The sequence below is a fragment of the Pinus tabuliformis genome, chromosome 5_1 (assembly GCF_031772625.1).
Source record: "Pinus tabuliformis cultivar Carrire ecotype Pingquan chromosome 5_1, CPIR1, whole genome shotgun sequence".
In the NCBI taxonomy this organism is placed as follows: domain Eukaryota; kingdom Viridiplantae; phylum Streptophyta; class Pinopsida; order Pinales; family Pinaceae; genus Pinus; species Pinus tabuliformis.
In genome coordinates this window covers 479,554,491-479,580,875 of record NC_142305.1, presented here as the reverse complement: position 1 = coordinate 479,580,875, position 26,385 = coordinate 479,554,491, and the positions used below count along the sequence as shown (strand labels likewise).

Sequence of the window (26,385 nt, the reverse complement as noted above, 5' to 3'; positions counted from 1 at the left end):
TTTAGTCCCCTTAACAAATGATAAAATTCAAAAGCATGGAAGGAACACAAGACTTGTCTTATTTTGTCAAAGATTAAACCTAATGTTGTGTCTAAAAGAGATGTGCCCATTATCAAATATCCAACACAATTAACTTATGTATACTAAGAGTGCTCGCTAGGTTTATTCTTTGTAAAATAGCATATACTTCACCTTGAGTACAGAAACAATTCCTAAACTCCCAACATAAAGATAAACCAATATTCCTTTGAAACTCCCAACATAAAAATAAAACAATAATCCAATATTCCTTTGAGACTTGTAATAACTCAACTCACTCCTACCACAAATAGATTTCTTTTCAAGAGTCCATCCAGCATTTTTGTTCTTTCCTCACACTTACTGCACTAAGATTTCTTTTCAAGGGTCCATCAAGCATTTTGTTCTTTCCTCCATAGCCAAAAAAACATTGAGGCTTTAATTGAAGTTGCCAAAACTAGATCTGATTCTTCGCTGAAGATATAAGATACATTAATACTAAATTAGAAAGATAAAAGATATGATAGATCGATGAAAAAGCAAAGCCCATAAATCTAGCATGTAAACGCTGTAATTGATATTCCTCATGATTGAAATCGAGGCCACTGATTTCTTCCCGGGAGTTCATGGGAACTCCGTCCTGGTTCCGGCAGAGGAGAGGTTAGATTTTGAGAATTAAAAGGAAATGTGCGGGGTTTTGCTTTGTTTTGATCAGGGAGTGCAGTAAAATGTGGAAAGTTACGCCGAGGGGGTAGGCGGTGCATAAACGTTGAGGGCATATTTGGCACAGGCGTTGGACGGATCTGTCAAATTGTTTTCCCATCTGAAGGGGTTTTTTTTTTTGCCAATACTGCCGTTGCAGTGGATCCTGTCCTGGCGTGGAATCAAACTTACAACGTTGCTAGGAGAAGTGTTTTTTCCTGTTTCAGGTACGAATTATATAACTTATTTCTTTTCTTTCATTACAAAGGTTTTATCCGTCTATTTTATTATTCTTTTGACAGAGTTGTGGTTCTGGCAGGCTGCTTTCTTTTTAACTGTGTCTATTTGAGCGTTATTTGCTTTGCACATGCATCTTTTCATGGTAGCTGTATAGGTTTTCAAGGGATCATTCTATGAGGTTAAGATGCTAATTGGTAGTCTACTATTCATGCGGATTTGTTTGAGCTGCTTCCTAGTGAGCAGCAGTGGGTAGTTTAGCCAGCGCAATACTGTTATTGGGTCGTGGATTGGATTTTTAACTAGGGTTCTTGAGTGAGGTGAGTTTAAAAACAAGGAGCGCTAACCAGGATTATACATGATCTTGAACTCCATAAACAAAACAGAACAGCAATAAAAGAAGCAGAAATATTAAAATTATATAGCTGTTTTATATCAGTTGTATAATTACAAGGATATCACCTGTATTTATAATAAATTGGGAAGAGCCCAGCAATGAATAGAGTAGTAGTTGGGTAGTTCACCTGCCAAGCAGTAATAACCTAAGTACACTTAACTACATGAATGGAATTTAGGGAAGTGTGTAAAAAATGTTAAATCTCGTGTATGTATATCAATATCTCCTTATAACTGCAATTTAGGGAAGTGTGAAAAAATGTTAAATTTTTATGGGATTTGGGAAAAAGCGTTAAATTTTAAAAATGAGTCCGGGATATTAGGCCATGATAGGTATCTATAAATATAATTTTTTATGGATTAGTATTTTAATTTTGGATTTATTAAATTTCAGAGGGATCAAATTTCCTAAAACATAAACTTTTTATTCAGTGAAAATTTGAAGAAATGTTATCAAATCTCTTAAATCACAAACTTTTTTTTGAATGAAAAACTTGAAGAAATGTTATCAGCAATTAAGATCAATTTCAACTGCTAGCACCATAACTCCTACAGAACTAGGTGCATTGCCTACCTTGTGAATAACATAAGTTAGATATCTTAAAATTAAACATAAACCCTTTCACTCACATTTACTTGACATTTTCATGAACTTTACCAACAAAATACCTGAAACTTTATTGTACATTGTTACACATATGTGAAGTTAAGCTAGTAATCAGTAGAGTACAATTCATGCGGTTCTGTTTGAGACTTTATTATACATTGTTACACATATATGAAGTTAAGCTACTAATCAGTAGAGTCCAATTCATGCGGTTCTGTTTGAGCTGCTTCCCAGATAACAGCAATGGGTAGACTACTATTCATGCAGTCACACATATATGAAGTTAAGCTACTAATCAGTAGAGTACAATTCATGCGGTTCTGTTTGAGCTGCCTTCCTAGATAACAGCAATGGGTAGACTACTATTCATGCAGTCCTGTTCGAGCTGCTTGCAGTGGGTAGTTTAGCCAGCGCAATACTTTTAGTAGGTCGGGCATTGGATTTTTAATTAGGATGCTTGAGTGAAGTCAGTTTATAAACAAGGAGCGCTAACCGGAATCATACATGAGCTTGAATTCTATCTATAAACAAAACAGAACAGCAGCAAAAGAAACAGAACTGATAGAAAGATTAAAACTATACGTCTCTTGTAATAATTACAAGGAGATCACCTGTATTTATAATTAATTGGGAAAAGAAACAGATTTAAGAGAAAGATTAAAACTATACGTCTCTTGTATAATTACAAGGAGATAACCTATATTTTTAATAAATTGAGAAGAACCCAACATTCAATAGAGGTGGTTGGGTAGTTAACTTACTAAATAATATGTTAATTAATTATGAACAGTGATTTTGGTAGTAATAAGTGAATTGTGAACCGATTAGATTACTGACCTATGTACAATTTTGGGGTCAAATCCAATTACTAGCACTATAACTCTTACACTCTAGATGCACCGCCCCACCTTGTGAATGACTCACGGGTTAGGTATTCAGAGATTAAACCCAGGACCTTTCACTTGGGGCTTGATAATGCACAGTTATATATATGAGCTGAGAAATTTTTTTTTACATGTTTTATATATATGTATATATATATATTTTAAATTTAATTTTTTTTTAATGTGAATTATATATGAGTTAGGTATTTTAAAATTGAATATGAGATTTTTTATTCATATTTACTTTACATTTTCACGAGCTTGTCAAGTGAGTTATTGTTGTGGGCTTGATAATACACATAGTTACACATATATGAGCTAGGGATTTTTTTGACATGTTTTATATTTTTATTAATTTAATTTTTTAATGTGATATATATTGTGTAGCTTAGAAAAAGAGTTTATTGGGTTTGATAATACACATAGTTACACATATATGAGCTAGGGATTTTTTTGACATGTTTTATATTTTTATTAATTTAATTTTTTAATGTACATTGTGTAGTTTAGAAAAAGAGTTTATTGTAAGTATTGTGTTTTTATATGCTTATTAATTAAATCTAAAAATGAAGTTCTTAAATATAATAATTATGAATATAAATTATTATTTTAATTTATATGGTGAATTTGATGGATTATTTATATTATATATATCACACATTTTTTATTATTATGATTATTTTATAGAAAAACTTGTTTCAAGTTTTCGGATTAATCACATCATTGAGTTTTGGTCGACTTTTCGAACCAATTAATGTGGTTCATCATAAAGGTGAAAAAACCAATTTTCTCAATTGTTTAAATAGCAGAGATGCATCTTGACCTAGTGTTAGCCGCTATGAACTAGCCATTATGAGAAGATTGTTATGGATTAGGAATTAGTTAATGGAAAATAATATTAAACTAATTAATTTCATTTTATTGTTAAAATGAAATAAAAGTAATAGTTATTTCTTACTTTGTTATAATATAATAAAATTAATTGAAATAAAATAAATAATGTGTCAAAAGCGGTTAGAGTTATATTATTGATGTAATTATTGTTAATAAATTAAATTAATATTGAAAAAAAAACAAATAATCTTGAAAATTGAAAATTGAGTAATTAAGAAAAAATAATGAAAATAAAAGGAAAAAGTCCTCTCCTCTGGGTTGTTTTATTTTATTTTTATCCCTGATTTTTATTCTATTTTATAGATTTTTATTTTCATTTCTGCATTTCTATCCTATCATATTTTATAGATTTTTATTTTCATTTCTGCATTTCTATCCTATCATATTTTTCCCTATTCGTGATCTTTCCTCTTATTTTTCCGTGGTTGTTCAATTTTGAAGGTTATTTGATTTTTTTAGTGTATTTTTTATTTTCCAATATTAATTTAATTTATTAACAATAATTATATTAATAATATAACTCTAATCGCTTTTCAAACATTATTTATTCTATTTTAATTAATTTTATTATATTATAACAAAGTAATAAATAACTATTACTTTATTCTATTAATTTTATTTCATTTTAACATTAAAATGAAAATAATTAATTAATAATTTAATATTATTTTCCATTAACTAATTCCTTATCCATAACAACTTTCTCCTATGGGCCAGTTCACAACGGCTAACTCCGAGCCAGGATGCATCTCTGCTATTTAAACAATTGAGAAGATTGATTTTTTCACCTTTGTCCCGAGGATGAACCACATTAGTTGGTTCAAAATGTCGGCCAAAACTCAATGATGTGATTAATCTGAAAGACTATCTCATTATCAATATGGATCACAGAAGTCCAAGATACAACATTGTTTTAATTTTATCAATAAAAACAAAATTACAATATAACAAATAGAATTGAATTAATTTATTATTATTATTATTATCTGTTAAAATTGGCAACTATGGCCAAACTCCATAAGGGTCACCTTATTTATGGCCCTCTCTCCGAGAGGTGTACGATTGATCTAAAGATCATCCGATTCCGACATGTATATATGGACATATGAATTTATTTGTATTATTGACAAATTGTCAAGGTCAACCAGCAAGCAAAACAGACATTTTCACCCCAGCTCAACCTCAACGTTGCATATAAAAGGAGGAGACCTAAACTCATTATTCCATCATCTCATTTTCACTCATCTATCTCTCCTCACTTGATTGGGTACGCAGATTGGAGCAACATCTCTCACACATGCGAAGGAAGGAGACAGATTTATGTTTAGGGCAAACTATTTTCGACAACGTTGACCTCTCCTTGACTGCGGATTGGGTGAGGTTGCTTCTCCTTGGTAGGCCGCAGATTTGGGCACACAAACCGAGGTGATCTGACCTCTGGTTTGACTAGCGTTGACTGCCCTAGTTGCTGGCTACAGGTTGACTTTTGTTGACCAGTGTTTGACTGATTTTTTGGACTGTTTTGGGCTGTTTCATCCTGCTGTTGGAGGCCAAGTTGACTGAGCTTTGACCGAGTTGATTTGGAGGTCAAATCTGACCTGTTTGACCAGAGTTGACTTTGCTGGTTAGGGTTTGCTATTGCTGTTGTAAAATATAAGATTTGTATATTTGTACTATCTCTCTCTCTCTCTCTCTCTGCTGAACTATTGAAGAATATAAGAAGAATTGATCAAGGGTTTCCCCACATTGGGGTTTGTCCCTGGCTGGTGCCACATCTTGTGTCCTCTTGTCTTGGCTTGTCTTTTACTGTTTATGTTTATGTTCTATCTACATTTTACTATCATGTTGATGTAATTGCTAAACTGGATATTGATATTGGGCTAATTAAGGAATTGAAGTAAATTGCTCTTAAGCATAGAACATACCAAAAATTAACATTATCATTATTATTATTTGTAAGTTAATATTTAGAGAGGATTTGAACTAGTGATTTTTTTGCAAAGATTGTCATAACATTGTATCACTTACTGTGAATCCACATCGACTCTATTTATTATTTTTATTAGTTATTACTTTTTTAATTGAGCGGACATTATGTTTTATTGTTATTATTATTTGATCTATCACTTCGTCTTATGCACCATTACAATATCTACCCCATACTGGACTGTAGAGCACATCTTGGCACGATGAATGTTGGCAAATGACTAGAACAATGTTCATAGAAGACAGTAAAACCAACATTGAAACACCTCGGAACTAAAACTAAAAAAGATCCTGCAAAAATGCATAGAAAGGCAAGAACATGAGGCTTGTGGAAGTTGAAAGTTCCATTTGAGAAGTATGACCTTATCTTTGAAGAAAAAGGCCAAATAACCTCGAAGAACATGGTTGAATTCTGAAAGAATAGAGGATTTGTTGTAGAGGCACAAGAATGGCAAACATTGACACCTACCACATAATTGGTCCAGAAAAATATTGGCATTGGTTAAGAAACAAAACAATAATTTCGAATAAAAGCAAACAACTTCAACCAAAATGAGGCCCATGGAGGCTAAAATCTCCAAACCGGAAGTATAACCAAAACTCCAAAGAGGACCAAGTAGCCCCAAGCTAGCAACGCCATCGAATATCTCATAAGAAGTAGTGCCAAAAAATTGTGATTTGTTCAGCTAGTCGATTTTTCCATGCAAACCAATTTTCGATTGAGAAAAATTTCAATTTTTTTCATAAACATTTTTATTTTTTATTTTTTTTTCTCTGATTTTTGATGATTTTTCCCAACTTTTGCCATTTTTCCAATTTTAAAAATATAATATATTTTATATTTTTTAATGTTTACTATGCTATGCTAACTGTTTTCACCAATATTTTTGAAAAGATGTTTTCTAGCCCCTCGCTATTTTTTTATTGATTCACATGTTATCAACATTACTCGTAAGAGCTCCACGCTACCATTCAAGGCTAATCAAAGCTGAGTTTTCACTCCATTAGAGAAGATCCACACGTCAACACTACAAACACTCATGAGAAATCCGAGCAAATCCTGGGTGCAAGCAAGGGTAAACTATAAGACACAACAACATTGCTAGGCGGTGCTCGGAATAACCGCTGCAGAGGAAAAAGAGCACAACGAGCATAGCCACAAACTGCAAATAAAGTGTTGAAGGTATCAAAGCCCTCAAGAGCGGTGTGCAACGTCACGATTAGAGGAAAGGGCCATGATCTACAATAAAGCCACAAGCCCAATGATCTAAAGACGAACGTTGCTTTTCTACAAAGCCAACGTGAATTCAGACCTTGCATGTGGAAGCTATAATTTTCAGAGGGTAAGAGAGTGGCATGCAATAGTAGTGAAAGTTGAACCCCTCGTTCTAAGTGAAGGTTGTGATGAGAGGAGAGGAGCCACCGTTAGTGGAAGATACAAAAAGGACCCTATAGGCGATGATGCAAGCAAACCCTCATTAACAACCATTGTGGTAGGCAAAAAAGTATGTGATGGGCCCAAAGTTGGAGCCTTTGTATGTGCCAAATTAGAGCGACGACCATGGTACTATGGAGCTTTCCATCTATAAAAACACCTAGAACCCAAAAACGCTGACTAGGGCCACAATAACAGGAGAAAGGGATTTGTCACTAGTGATCCATCATTTCAGATAAATAACCAGGAATATCACAACCACTAGAAACCCGCTCTAATACCACTGTAAGACACGCGAGATTGGAAACCAAATCAAATATATATTAATCGATCTCTATCAATGATGTATAATGTGTAGATATTAATACATATAGGAAACAGTTGAATTAGTGCCCGGGAGTTATTGGACTCTAATAACTACCCAAACTGACCCAAGGTTAATCCTGAGAATTAGCTTTTTAACTGTCCCCCCTTAATTCGAAGGGATATACCAAAGTCCAAGAATAAGAGCTCAAAATGAAAAAATGCATCTCAGCCAAGAGCTAAATGTCTCTCAAAAAATGGTTTTTAAGGATGACCACAAACCAATATGGGAGAACTCAAGGTCTCAACCAACACCAACTCTGGAACCTTCATAGTGGTTCTCAGAACAACCAAAAATGTGGTTTTAAGGTGACCACAAACTCTGGAACTATCACAACAGTTCCTCGAACAATTCCAAACATGGAAGTGCTCAATCAACTCGATAAACTCAACTCTGACTCAAGCTCGCTTTACATCTCGAACTCGAACTTGTTGCAGACCATCAACTATTTCCCCCTTATCGGATACAAGGTGAGAAGTACTCTTCATCACTACAAGGCTGGTCATCACTCTAAAACATATTTTTCGATATGCTCTATAAATCTTCTTGGTTGTTTTAGTCCAATCCCAAGAAGCAATCCATCCGAAATTCACCTTCTCTCTTGCAGTAGACTTCTTTCTGAGAACATCTATTTGTATGATGATTTCGCTTTCCGAAATGATCACACAGGTGAAGATCAAAACATCAATATTTCATATGTCCAACTCTGTTACACTACTGGCATCTATCAACTTGTTCTGGAACAACACCGTCCAAAAATCCAACGCTTCGGAATTGTATCGGTTTAGCAAAATCTGGTATGTGAAAAGATACATCTAGAATATCCTCATTGTAACCCAAACCAGTTCTGTGTTTATTGTGTCTAATCTCTTCCCATGGCCTTATGAAAGTTTTGGGAATATCATGCTTCTCATAAGAACTTTTAGTTGCATTTCCTTTTGAAACCACTACATTACTCTGATTATTTTCTGACTGATGATCGGGCTCAAACAAACTATTATTTTGAACAAGAATAGGTTCAAAATTCTTCTTTTGCAGTTCTTCTCGCTGAAACTGGGATTTTAGCTCCAAAAATGCAATTTTGCTTTTCGCATTTTGCAAACATGAGTGGATGTGAGAACGTGTGTCCTTGCTGACTTGGACACTATTATAAACTGTGGATGACATTAAACTGCGTAATAACTGCAACAAATCATCGACTTTGGCCATTTTCTCCAACAATCAACTTTGAAAAAAGGGGTGTCAGCTACCACCGAAAATGCATAAACAAATTTACGATGAATTAACCAAGTGTTGGGTTCAACAAAAAATGCACCCGTTTACAAAGAAGATTCAAGAATAAAGAGATTATATAGTTGCAACTACCCAATTAGGAACTTTTATTTTTGCTTCATACAATGAATACCATGAAAACTCAAGTTTGTTGTGAGTTATATAATATGCAGGAGTTGCAAATTTATCAAATAGTGACATGCTCAAGGTCGCCAACCAAAATCATGTTCACAACCTCCAAAATACCGAAGTCATGTTCACAACCTCCAAAAATATCTCCCAAAATTAGCTTTAAAAAAAAATATCTTTCAAAATTGTCTCTATAAAAATTTGAACTTGAGACCTTCAATAGACCAAATAACTATATAAACTTCACCAACCACAATGTCATTTTCCCTTCTTGATTTTATATCCATAAACTATACCTCCAAAAATATCTCCCAAACTTAGTTTTAAAAAAAAAATATCTTTCAAAATTGTCTCTATATAGATTTGAACTTACTTTTCATCTTCGCTCCTTTTACGTAAAGTTTGTTGATTGACTTTAATCTTTTTAATAGTGAATTTTACATGTAAACATTATGGCGACATTATGAGAGTTACTCCCTACTCCTAGGTATTTTTATTCATTTCTCAATTTAAAGAAATCTTTCACAACTTTCTCAAAAATTAGCGTTCACATTAGACGTTATTATTTAAATAATTTTCAAATTTCATCTCAATTTAATGTGAATGCCATTTCTTCCACGCTTACCGACTTCTTCTATGTTACACCTCTCTCTGCTGCAAACTTCACATAGTCAGTGACTCACTGATTTGAGATTTCGCTGCAAAGTTATCACAATCCCCTTCACACACAGTGGCAATCTACGTCCACCCAATATATAAACTGACAAAATCTCTTTTTTAAATCCAGGTCAACCAAAAAATTGACCACTCTTCTATTAAAAATTTAATTCAAACCACCAAAAGATATATATCTTTCATTTTAGGTATCCTTCAGAAATCCTTCAGTGAAAACTTTGTATCCTTCAAAAAGCTTTTAGTAAAAACTCCGGTTTGCAGTAAATGTAAATATTATCCTTCAGAAACTTTACTTACTGTGATTAAACCCCTGTTTACTATCGTAGATGCAAATACTATCTTTCAGACATTATACTATGATTAAACTCTTGTTTATTGTAGTAAATGCAAATACTATCCTTCAGAAATTTTATTGTGAATGCAAATACTATCTTTCAGAAATTTCACTGTAAGTAAACTCCCGTTTGACGCAGTAAATGCAAATAAAGCCTCCAAAATTAAAATAGCAAGTGGCCCTTGGGTGCATGGAACTTAGACTTCTAGAAAACAATCCAACAATTATTGGTATTCGACTCAGCATTGGAAATTTTTACTGAGAACAACAAGCACTCAAAACTCCAACATGTATTCTAACTCCCAAGTATACGTTAAAAAAAAACTTTATACCACTGAACTTCTCCAATCTTCTTTCATTATGACAGAAGTTATAAAACTTACAAAGATTCAGTAGTTTGGGTGTCCCACTGAGCTAACCTTATGTTGCATTCAACTATCCTCGCAGCCTTCATGCTCCGTGTCTCCTTTATGCCATAGACTTCAAATACATGGAGTTTAGAAACAACTCAACCAGGGCTCTGATAACGTTCAAATTAACCTCTGAAGTCTCATATTCATTCTATTTGATAGAGCAAATTAACCATGCTCTCATTCAACAGAGCATCTCACCCGCTCTGATACCACTGTAGAACACACGAGACTGGAAACCAAATCAAATGTATATTAATCAGTCTCTATCAGTGATGTACAATGTCCACATATTAATACATACATGAAACAATTGAATTAGTTCCCGGGAGTTCTTGGACTCCAATAACCACTCAAACCGACCCAAAGTTCCTCGGGACTAACTTTGGGTCGGTTTGAGTGGTTATTGGAGTCCAAGAACTCCCAGGAACTAATTCAACTGTTTCCTATATGTATTTATATGTACAACATGTACATAATTCTTTGAGATTGATTAATATACCTTTGATTTGGGTTTCAGTCTCGTGTGTTCTACAATGGTATCAAAGAAGGTGAGATGCTTTGTTGAATGAGAGCATGGTTAATTTGCTCTATCAAATAAAATGAACCTGAGACTTCAAATGTTAATTTGAATGTTATCAGAGCCCTGGTTGAGTTGTTTCTATACTCTATGTATTTGAAGTCTATGGTGTAAAGTGGACGCGAAGCATGAAGGCTGTGAGGATAGTTGAATGCAACATAAGGTTAGCCCAGTGGGACACCCAAACTATTGACTCTTTGTAAGTTTTATATCTTTCAGTCATAATGAAAGACAATTGGAGAAATTCAGTGGCATAATTTTTTTTAACATATCCTTGGAAGTTAGAATACACGTTGGAGTTTTTAGTGCTTGTTGTTCTCAATAAAAAGTTCCAACACTGAGTCGAATACCAATAACTGTTGGATTGTTTGCTAAAAGTCTAAGTTCCATGCACCCAAGGGTCGCTTGTTATTTTAATTTTGGGAGGTTTTATTTGCATCCACTGTGTCAAACGAGAGTTTACTTACAGTGAAATTTCTGAAAGATGGTATTTGCATTCATAGTAAAAATTATGAAGAATAGTATTTGCATTTAGTACAGTGAACAAGAGTTTAATCACAGTAAAATGTTTGAAGGATAATATTTGCATTTATGACAATAAACAGGAGTTTAATCACAGTAGTAAATTTTCTGAAGGATAATATTTACATTTACTGCAAACCGGAGTTTTTACTGAAATATTTTTGACGGATTTCTGAAGGACACTTAAAATGAAAGATATATATATATATATATGGTGGTTTGAATTAAATTTTTAATTGAAGAGTGGTCAATTTTCTGATTGTCCTGGATTTAAAAAAGAGATTTTGTCAGTTTATATATTGAGTGGACATATATTGCAGTCGAGTGTGAAGGGGACTGTGAGAATTTTGCAGCAAAATCTTAGACCAGTGAGTAACTGACTATGTAAAGCTTGCAGCAGAGAGAGGTATAACGTAGAAGAAGTCGATAAGCATGGAAGAAATGGAATTCACATTAAATTGTGGTGAAATTTGAAAATTATTTAAATAATAATTTCTAATGTGAATGCTAATTTTTGAGAAAGCTGTGAAAGTTTTCTTTAAATTGAGAAAGGAATAAAAAATACCCAGGAGTAAGGAGTAACTCTCAAGATGTTGCCATAATGTTCACATGTAAAATTCACTATTAAAAAGATTAAAGTCAATCAACAAACTTTACGTAAAAGGAGCCAAGATAAAAGAAGTGGTAAGGCTTGCTCCTTCCTTCTCTTATTTTCATTAAATGGAGTAATTTTGATTGGTGGCAAGTGGAGAAAAGGAGCTTCTGGGGAATGACATCAAGTTTTGATTTTGTTTTTGTTGAAGTTTAAATAACAGAGTTTATGAATATAAAATCAAGAAGGGAAAATGACATTGTGGTTAGTGAAGATTATATAGTTATTTGGTCAAGTTCAAATTTTTATAGAGACAATTTTGAAAGATATTTTTTTTAAAGCTAATTTTGGGAGATATTTTTGGAGGTTGTGAACATGATTTCGGTTTCCATTGGTTGGCGACCTTGAGCATGTCACTATTTGATAAATTTGCAACTCATGCATATTGGATATAACTCACAACAAACTTGAGTTTTCATGGTATTCATTGTATGGAGCAAAGATAAAAGTTCCTAATTGTGTAGTTGCAGCTATATAATCTCTTTATTCTTGAATCTTGTTTGTAAACGGGTGCATTTTCGGTTGAACCTGACACCTGGTTAATTCATCGTAAATTTGTTTATATTGGGTGCATTTTCGGTGGTAGCTGACACCCCTTTTTTCAAAGTTGATTGTTGGAGAAAATGGCAAAAGTCGATGATTTGTTGTAGTTATTACGCAGTTTAATGTCATCCACGGGTCATAATAGTGTCCAAGTCAGCAAGGACACATTTTTTCACATCCACTCCTGTTTGCAAAATGCGAAAAGCAAAATTGATTTTTTGGAGCTAGAATCCCAGTTTCAACGAGAAGAACTGCAAAAGAAGAATTCTGAACTTGTTCTTGTTCAAAATAATAGTTTGTTTGAGCCCGATCATCAGTGAGAAAATAATCAGAGTAATGTAGTGGTTTCAAAAGGAAATGCAACTGAAAGTTCTTATGAGAAGCTTGATATTCCCAAAACTTTCATAAGGCCATGGGAAGAGATTAGACACAATAAACACAGCACTGGTATGGGTTACAACTAGTATATTCTGAATGTATCTTTTCACATTCCAGATTTTGTTAAACCAATACAATTCTGAAGTGCTGGTTTTCTGGATGGTGTTTTTCCAGAACAAGTTGATAGATGCCAACAGTGTAATAGAGTTGGACATGTGAAAGATCGGTGTTTTGATCTTCACCCGTGTGAGCATTGTGGAAAGCAAAATAATCATACATGTAGATGTTCGAAAAAGATGACGACTGCAAGAGAGCAGGTAAATTTCAGATGGATTGCTTCTTGGGATTGGACAAAAACAACCAAGAAGATTTACAGGTCATACCGAAGAATGTGTTCGAGAGTGATGACCAACCTTGCAGTGATGAAGACTAATACTTCTCACCTTGTATCCGACAAGGCGGGAATAGTTGATGGTTTGCTACAGGTTCAAGTTCGAGATGTCAAGTGAGCTTGAGTCAGAGTTGAGTTGATCAAGTTGATTGAACACTTCCATGTTTGGAATTGTTCGAGGAACTGCTGTGATAGTTCCAGAGTTTGTGGTCACCTTAAAACCACATTTTTGGTTGTTTTGAGAACCGCTATGAAGGTTCCAGAGTTGGTGTTGGTTGAGACCTTGAGTTCTCCCATATTGGTTTGTGGTCATCCTTAAAAACAATTTTCTGAGAGACATTCAGCTCTTGGCTGAGATGCATTTTTGCATTTTGAGCTCTCGTTCTTGGACTTTGGTATATCCCTTCGGATTAAGGGGGGACTGTTAGATAGCTAATCCTCGGGATTAACCTTGGGTTAGTTTGGGTAGTTATTGGAGTCCAAGAACTCCCAAGAACTAATTCAACTATTTCCTATATGTATTTATATGCACAACATGTACATAATACTTTGAGATTGATTAATATACATTTGATTTGATTTCTAGTCTTGTGTGTTCTACACCAGTTGGTAGTAGATCACCCGAAGCATACTTGTTTGGAGCAGGGGTCCCCAGATCCCACAAAATTGACAAGGAGGAAGCTGCCCTCAAATGGCGATAATAATCCATCCACTGTCGAGCATGATGCCAGTGATGACTAGGACAAGATGAATGACCTCACCACTAATGAGAAAAGGCCTATGTCCCGTGCTCTGATGCCATGTTTAAAAAAAAGAGCGCTAACCAGGATCAAACACAAGCTTGGACTCCATATCCAAAACAAAACAGCAACACAAGAAGCAAAACTGATAGAAAGATTAAAACTATATACCCGTTCTATATCAGTTGTATAATTACAAGGAGCTCCCCTATATTCATGATAAATTAGGAGGAGCCTAGCATTAAATACAGGTGGTTTGGTAGTGCACCTACCCGTCATTAATAAGTTAATTATGAACACTGATTAGATCACTCACTTGAGTAAACTCAACTACATGGTGTATGCACATCAACAAGGTCAAAGCTAAGACCTTGGCATTGCTTAGAAACATCTTGGTATTGCTTGGTAAAAGATGATTTGGGTAGTGTGGTTAGGGTTGTTGAGTGAGGTCAAAGCTAACACCTTGACATTACTTGGTAACTTCTAAGTATGAGTTTGGTATTTAAGCTAGCTGTGGCAAGGTGGCCATTATCAAATGATTTGCATAACCTCTTTTGCCTACTTTGAAAAAAATATCTTAAAAACCTTTCTAGGCCTACATTGGGAAAATGGGTATTTGCGTCTCTAAGGGATTAAGTCTCTTTAAAAAAGGATTTTTGAGATGTGGTTTTTGTTAAAAGCTTTTTAGATTTCAGGTCGGTCTTTTGGCTTCAATAGTCTTATATTGCGAGACTTTAGGTTTTGTGAGATTCCTTTTACTACTCATGCTCTTGTAAATACAATTACAAGCCCTTGCTTTGTCGGATAGTTGTCCTAATTTCGTATAATAGACATTTCCTTTAATATAATTGTGGCGTTTAAGCACACCTGTTTCATTTCGGGGTATATTCCATTTCATGAGGTTGAATTATGTATTCTACAAATCTTATAGGATTGTTTGATCTAATTTTCATTTTCAAGTAACATGCTTGATTGCAGAGTATGTATTCCCTATTTTTACATGTGAAGCAATTATCTCAGCTGTTCGTCTATCATTTGTTTTAGAAAACTTCTATCTGTTGTTTTATCTCGTTTCTTTACTGCTAGTACTTTTCTTTTCATATACTTTAGGGGTTATCATGGAAACATTCATCATATGTTGTATTTATTCCATCAGATTCTCGTCCCATATAGTTGATGAATCTTTTCATTATGGAACGATTCAAAGGCGGATACATATGCAGCAAAGTCAGTATAGAAGTTAGAAACAAAACTATTTTCCCTGAAAGTTAGGGTTTGACACACCATTTTAAGCGTGAATATATATGCACACGCCCCAATAACTGAGATACAGGTAGCATAGGCACATTGAGATTAATACCTGGTATAAGTATCAGTTATGTAGCAAGGCACTCGTCGATAGCCATTCACCAGCTTGTCGAAATCTTTGCTTTGTACCACACATGACCCAGTAGCCAAGCGTGAATATATATACACACGCCCCAATAACTGAGATACAGGTAGCATAGGCACATTGAGATTAATACCTGGTATAAGTATCAGTTATGTAGCAAGGCACTCGTCGATAGCCATTCACCAGCTTGTCCAAATCCTTGCTTTGTACCACACATGACCCAGTAGCCATTTCTGAATCCATCTATGCAGGCCAAGTAGTCGTAGAGTGACCTACCAATTGGAGGCAGAACATGGTGTAGGAAAAACGATAAAATTGATGGGTGGGAGTAAACGGTAAATGTAGCAGTTGGGACAGATATTGAATGGAGTATGACACATTCTAAAGTAAGCAGTACAGACAAAGGCAGAGCCATAGCTTGCATCGCTTCCATATTGAGATTGAGAACCTCCAGTAGCATCGTAAGTAGTACAGACAAAGGCAGAGCCATAACTTGCATCGCTTCCATATTGAGATTGAGAACCTCTAGTAGCATCTCTTCCGGGTCATTAAGCATAGCCAGTAACCCCCTATCAAAGAAATGAAAAATGGTGAGACAGCCCTGAGCATATTGAAGTAATACATAGCTTGGCCTTGTATTAGAGATTGATATCAAGCGAAAAAGGTAAATGCTAAAGTACGAGAAATTGTACCAGCACCCGCTTATGGATCAGTTCAAGAGCCTATTGATCAAGTTAAAGAATTTGTTTCCTTGCAATGGTTGAGACATAACATAAGCTGAAGCATAGAAAATAACAGAGATAGAGTGAGAGGCAAAGGTGCTAGAAGCAACATTTGTTGATTGAGTTTAGTTAGAAATTAAGTTACTAGGAAATGGAAATGGACACAATTACAGATTTGGATCTTGATATGGATCCATAAGATTTTTGAAAAGCCAAATCTAAATATGGTAGGGAAATGCGACATATAAAAAAATATTAATATTTGTTTAATTTTAAAAAATATATTCAAATTGGAAAATCAAAATCATTTATGAATCACAACATTAGAAATGAAATTAATTCATAAATCCGAAGATTGAAATCATGATGCAACATATTTAATACAAAAAGGATAACTGCAAATACAAAATTGAGTGTTTCATCAATGATCACTCTATTGATATAATGTTGTAGAGTAGGTCTAATTACATGTCAAAAAATGGGTCTATATGCTTGTCAATTGAATATTTCAACTTTATATCATGATTAACCTATCATCTTCCGTCAAGTTTTCCTTAAATCTAAAAATTTCGATCTTGCTATAGTGCTAAATGAATATTGTACATTGATTGAAAACATACTACAGTCTATGTATCATTAGTGTTCTAAGAGGACTATTTAGCTAGAGTTAGATGAGATTGATCTAATTAAATTATTACTAACAAAACCATCCTTTGTACACTATATATTATTATCTATTATTGTTTGAAAGCTTTCCTATAAGCATTATAAGACACTGAAAATTAAAATTTTGATGTGTTAGACCTTTTTTTGCTAGCATTGTCATGTGCTATGTAGCCTATAGGTAATTAATATAACTATACAACCTACAAACTACTAATAAGTAATTTAACAAAAAATCCAAATATATTATTTGCTTTATAGGGTTTCAAATAGATGACAAACACTGTTGAAAAAATGAAAAATAAACCAAAAATTCTAATTTTATTTGCTTGGGATTCGACATGTGAAGGTTGATTGGCACATGATCCGTTTTAGTAGCGTTGAGGTAGTGAGTAAGGTCTTCTCGCTCGTTCCTTACCTAATGATGACCTAGAGTTGTCCTCATGAGTCAGACTTCAGTGAGGATGAGTTATTTCCAATTTACAGGAATAATCATCAAGAGTTCATGTGTTGTGTTGGAGGTCCAATTAAGTGGAAGTCTTCATAAGTTTGACTTGAGGATTGGTTGGCAGTTAGCAGTTTAGTTAGAGTGAGTTAGTATTCAGTCTTGATTGAAGGAAGAGTGATTTAGATCTCCAGTATTGATTGGAGAGAGCACGAGTTAACAACTCCAGTGTTGATTGGAAGGAGAGTGAGTAACACTCTTAGTTAAGTCACTATCATAACTCAAGTTCTAAATATGAACTAGCCTAATTTAGCATGGATCAAATCTATAAAAGAAGGACAAAGGCATAAGTAATTAACAATTGTTTTGTGCATGAGGTTGTGAGACAAAGAAATTTCACAAGATTGTGAGAGAGGAAGCCTTGATTTGTGGAGCGCATGAATTGTGTCCTAAAGAATAGGAGCACAAGTGCGCTAGGATTTAGGAGGATTGGTTGTGCACAGGTTGTGTGGAGTTGGGGTCCTAAAATAGGAGCTCAAGTGCACTAAGAAATAGGGCCAAAAGTGCGCTAGGAAATAGGAGATCAGCACAAGGAATAAGGAGGCTCAAGCGCATAAGGAAAGAGGAGTAGAATTGAAGCAAGACAACAGGTTTTGCAGAGCAAGTCAAGGAGGTAGTAGAGGATCAATTGTGTGCAGGAATTGAGATCAAGTTGTGATCAAGGAAGGACAAGATCAATTGTATTAGCTTTGTGTGAGAAACATAATGCTTTCTCAAATAGAGACTGATTGCTTTGTAATAAATCCAAATGCTCAAGACAATCAATAAAATAGCCACATAAAGCAACCAGGTTTTCCCTGTTGGGTTTATTGAGAAAAATAAGTGTCAATTTGTGTGATGTGTTTTTATCTCTATGTTTTTATTCTACTGCTTATATGTTGTTGGCTCTGTATCTTGGTGAAAGTTAACTAGTTTCAATTTTCAGTTATTCATCTAAGTAGTTGCAAAGTTTCATGGAAATTTAACATGGTATCAGAGAAAAGTTCAGTGTAAAGACCAACACAAGATGATCAATTAGTGAAGAGCGCAGATCCATCAGGAAGACTAGCGTTAGAGTTTCAAGAGCATAGCAGTTCTTTGGATAACAATATGGCATTCCTAGGACTAAGGTCAGATCACAGTTTAGATGGAACCTCAAATTTCTGTGCTTGGAAGGAGCGGATACCAGTGGTGTTGGAAGATAATGGGGTGCTAGAGTTTGTGAAGCAACAAATAGTGCCACCTACAGATGCCCAACAGTTGGCCCAACATAACAAGAATGACACCAAGACGAGGCAAATCATTTTTGAGGGGATCAGATACCATATTATTCCTCATCTCCATGAGAATAAGATAACTTATGGGATGCTTAAAGCCATCTTAGATCTGTATTAGGGTTCCAATGATGCCAGGAAGTTTGCTTTCAAAGAGAAGCTAAGAAGTATTTGGATGAGCAAAGGTGAGCTCATCTTCACACATCTTTCAAAGCTCACTCATGTTCGGGATGAGCTAGGCGGTTTTGGTGAAACAATAGCTGAAAAAGACCTTGTGAGTCTTGCACTTATGGGACTCCATAATTCTTGGTTTAGTTTCCAAGATGCAGTAAGTGGAAGAGAGAATATTCCTAGTTGGGAAAGGTTATGGAGTGATTGCGTTCAAGAAAAAATCCGGAGAGATATGAGAGTTGGTAGAGAAGCTCTAGCAGAGGATGATGAGAAATTTTCCCTGGTAGGCAAAGGTAACAGCGCCAAGGGAAAGAAGGGCAAAGGAGACGTCGAGTCTAGTCAGAAGGGTGAGAAGAAGAAGGATCTGAGCAAGATCAAGTGCTTCCATTGCCATGAGTTTGGGCTATGTCACTAAGTGCCTTAATCCGAAGGAGGACTCCAGTAGAGATCATGTGGCTACATTCGCAGAGGTAGATGCGTTTTTTGCCCAATTCGAGAAAGATTTCTCATTGATAGCTCGCATGGCAAGCTTAGTAGACAACAACATATGGTATATTGATTCAGAAACATCCTTCCACATGACCGGGAACAAGAAGTATTTCAGCCACCTGAAGGAGAAGGACATGCAATTTCAAATTGAGCTATAAGAGATGATGGCATGTATGCGACTAGAGGAGTTGGTACTGTTAGTTTTCAGAGGGAGTCAAGTAATCCCCTCCATCTCAGAGATGGAGGGGATGTTCCAGGCCTGAAGCAAAATTTTGTTTCAGTAGCCACCCTTGAGGACAAGGGTTATGATGTCATCTTCAGCAGAGGTAAGGCTTACCTCCAACACTTAGCTTTTGGATGCAAGAAGCAGATAGGTTTAAGGAAGAAGAACGTGTACTTACTACAAGTTGAGACAGGTGCAGCCTTGAGTAGCAAGGCAGGAAGTGTGCAGAGTAGAAAAGTGATGGTTGAGCGAGAGCAAGATAAAGCTCTGAAGATGGAGCCTTAGCTAGTATCCTAGTTTGAGCCTCAGCTAGTTGGAAGTTGGGCTGATCAGCAAGATGATGAGGAGGAGAGCCCAGGGCAAGTGGATGTAGCCATTCAATCAGTGACTCCCAGTACAGGAAGAGTTCGAGCCAAGTGGCAAAGGAGTTGTTTGGGGGGAACCAGAATAGAGTTGGACCTCCTAGTACCACCTTTAGCTAGAGTAAGTAGCCATAGAGGTATACGAGGTACATGACACTTATGACTGAGGTGATAGATTCGCAGAGCATGTAGGAAAGAACAGGCCTTCAGATCAGATTCCGCAGTAGAAAGTAGGAAAGTCTTCTAGTTCAAAGGGAGCAGCGGTAATAACGGAGAATGTGGTAGTGTTGAAGACAAATCCAGGTGGACGAGGTTCTTCTAGAAGTACCTTCCTCGCTAAGAGGGAGTGTTAAAAATGTAGCGAGCAAGGTCTTCGGGCTTGTACCTTAGCCAGTGAAGATCTCAAGTTGTCCTCATAAGTTAGACTTCAGTGAGAATGAGTTATTTTCAGTTTACGAGAATAATCAACAAGAGTTCATGCGTAGTGTTGGAGGTCCAATTAAGTGGAAGTTTTCATCAGTTTGAATACAGGATTGGTTGGCAATGAGTAGTTCAGTTAGAGTGAGTTAGTCTTCAATCTTGATTGAAGGAAGAGTGAGTTAGATCTCTAGTGTTGATAGGAGAGAGCATGATTTAACAACTCCAGTGTTGATTGGAAGGAGAGCGAGTAACACTCTCATTTAACTTGCTATCACAACTCGAGTTCTAAATTTGAACTAGCCTCATTTAGCATGGATCGAATCTATAAAGGAAGGATGAAGGCACAAGTAATTGACAATTGTGTTGCGCATGAGGTTGTGAGGTAAAGCAAGATCACGAGATTGTGAGAAAAAAAGCCTTGATTTTGGAGCGGAGGAATTGTGTCCTAAAGAATAGAAGCACAAGTGCGCTAGGATTTAGGAGGATTGGTTATGCGTAGGTTGTGTGGAGCTGGGGTCCTAAAAAATAAGAACTCAAGTGCGCTAAGAAATAGGGCCAAAAGTGCGATAGTAAATAGGAGATCAACACAAGGAATAAGGAGGCTCAAGTGCACAAGCAAGGAGGAGCTGAATTGAAACAAGAAAACAGGTTTTGCAGAGCAAGACAAGGACGCAACAGAGGATCAATTGTGTGCAGGAACCGAGATCAAGTTGTGATCAAGGAAGGCCAAGATCAATTGTATTAGCTAAGAAGCATAACACTTTCTCAAAGAGAGATTGATTGTTTTGTAATAGATCCAAGTGCTCAAGACAATCAATAAAATAGCGAAATCAAGCAACCAAGTTTTCCCTGTTGAGTTTCCTGATAAACAAAAGTGTGTCAATTTGTGTGACGTGTTTTGATCTGTGTTTTTATTCCACTGCTTATAAGTTGTAAGAGGCTTCTGTATCTTGGTGAAAGTTAACTAATTTCAGTTTTTAGTTATTCATTTTAGTAGTTGCAAAGTTTCATGAAAATTTAACAAGTAGCACGAGTCCGTTTCCGAGTTTAAAAAATCTGTTATGTAGCAAATCCTATGTAAATCTAGGTAGGTCTGTATTTGTATCTGTGAATCCAACATCAAAACCCCATCGGTCTGGTAACTTGGGTTAGAAACCTATTGAAGTTCATCCAAAAGCAATTGAAGCTAAAGTGGGTCTAGTCCTAGTCCTACCAATTTTGTAATCCAGATCCACATGGGAGCACACCAAGACTATAATGAACATCATAGAACATAAGGACAACGGTGCACCTAATAAGAACACTAGCTAATGGCGGAAAAACACTTTTCGAAACCACTACAAATGCTTAATTAGAGCACCACATTTTGGAACACTACTGAATGCCATAACAAAACAAGTGAGAGCAACAAAGAATAGTGGAGCACTACAAGTGGGAACACTAGCAAATGTCGGGTCTTTATTTATTGGAACACAAAGGCTAAGAACAGCACTACAAAGCCGTACAAGCCTTCGTGAAGTTCTAGGAACGTAGTACAAATGGTTTCTTTGCACCACTTGTAGGAACATTACACCACTACAGGATCATATCCTAATGTTAAGACTCCATTTCTTTGAAACACAAGTGGGGATGCTATAACAATTGGCTGGGTCGAATGGTGGGATTTCAACTAGCATCAAATAGCACCACATTCACTGATTTAATTTCAGTGTATTTAAAGTAATGGTTCATATTTTTCAGATTGAGGTAGTATAGATATTTCGTTACATGTCCAAGGAAAGATATAAAATATAAAAAAAAATACATCTGTAACAAAAATAATATTTTATTTTGAGAAATCTTTGCAGGAAAAATTGGCGATAAAGTTTTTTTTGACTACTTTTTAACCACATTTCTCCAAGCTAACGACCAAGTGGGCGTGGTGCTTTCTTACTACTGGCATCTTTCAATATTATTAGGCTTCATTATATACAATATTATGAGCAACATACCATTGTGAACTTGAACTCTTTGAGTGAATTCAAAGCCAAAGTTAAACTAACCATCGTAAAGAACAATAATAATTACAATAAAATTAATTATTAAAAGGAATGTATTTTTGCATTCTTTAATTATTTATATCATTATAATGTTTATTATCATGAGAAATTGTTGTTTAAAATATATGTCAAGTACGTTCCGGTACTTTTTGAAAGGTTTTGAATGAAACCATTAATGTGTCTGATTTATAGGTTAATGGCCTGTTCTAACATGGATCTTCACTGCAGAACTAAATTATGATGTTTTTGTATTATCGATAGCCGTAAGTTGAACATTACGCAAGCATTTTCTACTTTAAACCTGTGGCCATGAGATACATATTTCAGACAAAGCCAAGTGTGTCCATTCTGCCAACTGAATGCCATACTCCGTTTATTAAAATATCCAAACCCAACACTCTTATTACACACGCTTCTGCTCACTCATTCCATCATCAAGGTAATAAACAAGATGCACAGACTCAGTTCTTGTCATTGCAGCTCTGAAATATTACATATGTTTATTTACATGCGAATGGATGTAAGTGATATCATTGCACTTTGAATTGAGGGGATAAGGTGGCGTTCTGCTGTTCCACATAGCCAAAATGATTTACCGACTGTCGGCATTCGGTTTGAACAGAGCATCCTCAATTACTCACAACAGTGATTCAACAAGTCGACAGTGGAGATATAGGTACAATCCATTGATCCAAACAAGAACAATTCGAGCTATAAGCAACTTTTAGATTGTATTAGCTTCAACGAATCAGAGGGATCGCTGCAGAGGCAATTATACATCGTCTAGTTGATGGACAATGCGATTCAATGCCACAGACCAGTGGATATGGATTACACAGACCACAAGCAATTAATTCAATTAAGCGTTAAAGCAAACTAGAGATTCTGCTGTGTATGCAGTCGAAAGTTCCAAACAATTAGATTTCAGGGATGTGGAGGTTCGATTGGGTATTAAATTTGTGGTGCTGGGATTAACAAACACAAGAACTTAAAATAGATAGAGAACTTCATTCGCATAGTAATTACATAGACGCAGAGATTATCCTAAAGAAAACCCATAGGAAAAATGCCATCATCGAGTGGCTATGTTCAAGCATGATTTCTCAATAATTACAGAGTTATAATGGTGTTCTGACTCTTTGAAACATTACAAATTACAAAATTCCAGAATTTTTTTTATGCATTCCTTTTCTTCTCGAAAGTTACTAATGAGTCTATATGGAAGGTGCCTTTTATTTGTGTCTTAAAAACGAGTGGATCGTTTCACATTGTGCATTGCATCCTGACCTCCTCATCAACTTCATGATTTTAATCGAGAACTTCAGTTCTGTAGCCAATCTTCTAATTTTTCAAATTGTTTTGTATTGAGCTAAACCAGCAACGAACCATTAAACCATTTGATGTTTGTTGTGGATGTGGATCAGAGTTTCTGTTTATTGGTTAAAATACATGTCAAATACACTGTGGATTCTTTTTGTTTATTGGTTTAAAATACACGTCGAATACGCTGGGTGATACTTTTTTTGAGTATGCCTATGTGTGTTTGCAGGTCGCAATGGCAAAACAACTGCCACAATTTGGAGACGAGAGCACTGCTGACACGAAGCTACAGCTAATAAGCAAAGATGGAACAGAGTACGAAACAAATACTCTTTACCTTCATTCTCAAGTTTTGAGAAAATCAGAATTTTATGAAACCTTGTTATCGGACCGCTGGTCTCCTGAAAAACGGCCTACTGAAATCAAGATAAGCACTCCTAACTCTGCTGCGATGTATATTAAATGTATTCGACTTATGTATTCTTCTCAAAAGAGCAGTCGCTTCTGTTTCTCCAGTGCGGATGAAGCCTTGGCTATTTTACCAGTCGCTTCTGAACTCATGTTTCATGACTGTATAGATGCATGTATGCAATATTTGGATACTGTGAACTGGACTAGTGAGCAAGAAAAAAAACTTCGAGCCCTGCTATTGTCTTTGCAAATAAAAATTTTGCCTGATTTGGCTGCCAGGCTTGGTACGTACGAGTGTGACTCTGATTGTGAGCATTTAAAGATGCTAGAGGAGGCTCTAGAGGGAATGCTGTCTCTCATTTCAGTGGGTTCAAATTTCAGGTCGTCTCAATATTGTAACATCCGTAGCACAGTGGAGAACTATATTGTACAAAACCTGGAAGCAAATGCATCCTTGGGCATTGCAGATATGTGCAGATCTGTCATTTTGACCAAGTTTAGTGACATTATCAATAGTCTTAAATCCAAAGATTATGGCGTCGAACATGTTTGTTCTGTGTTCTTGTGGTTGCTCGATCTGATTCAACAATGCGACGATGAATTGTGTGAAAAAGTGATCAGACTGTTCTGCGAAGATGTTGATGTTATTGAGAGCGTACGGCAAAACAAAAACAGGAGTTTTGCACAAAATATGCTAACTATTTTAGTTAACCGGTTTCTAGAATACTTTGTGAATGGGAAGATAGTTATGCCTACATCATTCCGTATTTCTTTTCTCATAAATTGGGTCCCTGTCATAGTCAAGCTCATTTGTATTTTACCTGGGACTGAAAGGCCTACTTTTTGGGATCAACTGGAAAGAGGAATGACTGATGTAGCAGGAACCCTACCACTAATTGAACAAAAACGCTTTTACAATATTTGGGTGGAAGAATATCGAAGAAATGGCCTGGACATAAGTAAAGCTTTTGAGTGGTGGATTCAGAAATTGCACGATGCCCATCATCCATTGGAGGATTTGGTTGATAAGGAGTAACATAATGATTATGCTCTTTTTTCCCGAAGTTTTTGAAATTCCTATCATATTTTGAAAAAGGGCAGATTTTTGTAAATTCAAATAAAAATTGTCAAACTTTATAATTTTATGTTTTTAAAAGTTTTTGATAGTGCTGAATCTATTTCCACTATCAAAATTTATGATTCAAACACTGTATCTACAAAAAATTTTGAATTTATTTTACCTGGATTCTGACATTTTTACCATCCAAGCAATTCCTCCGCCCCGTAGAAGACTCCCTTAGTAATTTGGCCATTTAGTTTGTTTTGGCGACAATTTCTATGTGATGATTGGAAAATTCTCGTGTCTTTCACTCATTTGAATAAACAAAAAAAACACCTGAGTTGGAGGAAGAAACTGCGTTAAAGATTGAATTTTGATGTTCAACATTTTGAATTGCAGGTTGGGCTCATCTTCAGGTGCTTAGTGACGATTTAGTCTGTATTGGTGACAAATTTGAAGTGATATAAAATTATGCAGCGTGCTTTTTAAATGATACCTTTAGGTATTTCGGTGTTTATGTTATGTTTATCAATAGATTGCTCTCAAATGGCTCATAACTGATGTTTGGGATTGTTTAACACATGATTTTGTCCATACAAATTTCTCCTCTTTCCTACCATGATATGACATATTTACATATTTGTGGTTAGTTTTCATGTGTAATTATTATTATTATAAAAATTTTAATTATATATATATATATTTTGATTTTTTTTTTCACTTACCCTTAGGATTTGTATTATAAAAAGGTTGCATAGCAAATATGTTTAGAGAGCTTTGAAGCAAAAAATTTCTACGAACTATTGCCTTTTTAAGAAAAAAAAGTTATTGGAAGGCAATTGACTTCCTTAAAAAAAACTATTTGCGTAAATAAACCTTGAAGTAACTTGGCTTCAGCAAACATTAGATAAACATTTAATCATTACAAATGTAAGTTCAAATTTAGCGAGGGTTCAGTTCTTTTGACTTATTTTTGAGTCCTGAATTTTTGTTTGTGATTCATTTGATCTTGATTCACTGATAATTCTTCCACTGGAAGAAAGGAAGCTATGTAAGACTCGTTCGAAATGGTAGACTGTGGGATCAAATATGCCATTTTTTCCTTTAATTTTTTTGTTTTCCTTTTTCGGATTAGAAAGCTCGCTCCATGTGTTTATAATGTATTGAGAATAACCCTGATTTCTTGAGCTTGTGCTTGAATCGGA

At 35.4% G+C, this 26,385-nt stretch overlaps 1 protein-coding gene across 1 annotated transcript; it reads left to right on the top strand.

The window, feature by feature from the left end:
* Positions 1-391: 391 nt before the first annotated feature.
* Positions 392-25,298, top strand: LOC149165596 (BTB/POZ domain-containing protein At1g63850-like). The gene is made up of 2 exons (XM_089432325.1): positions 392-947; positions 23,939-25,298. The coding sequence occupies exon 2, from the start codon at positions 23,945-23,947 to the stop codon at positions 25,154-25,156; it is 1,212 nt and encodes a 403-aa protein (XP_089288451.1). The 5' UTR covers positions 392-947; positions 23,939-23,944; the 3' UTR covers positions 25,157-25,298.
* The last annotated feature ends 1,087 nt before the right edge of the window (positions 25,299-26,385 follow it).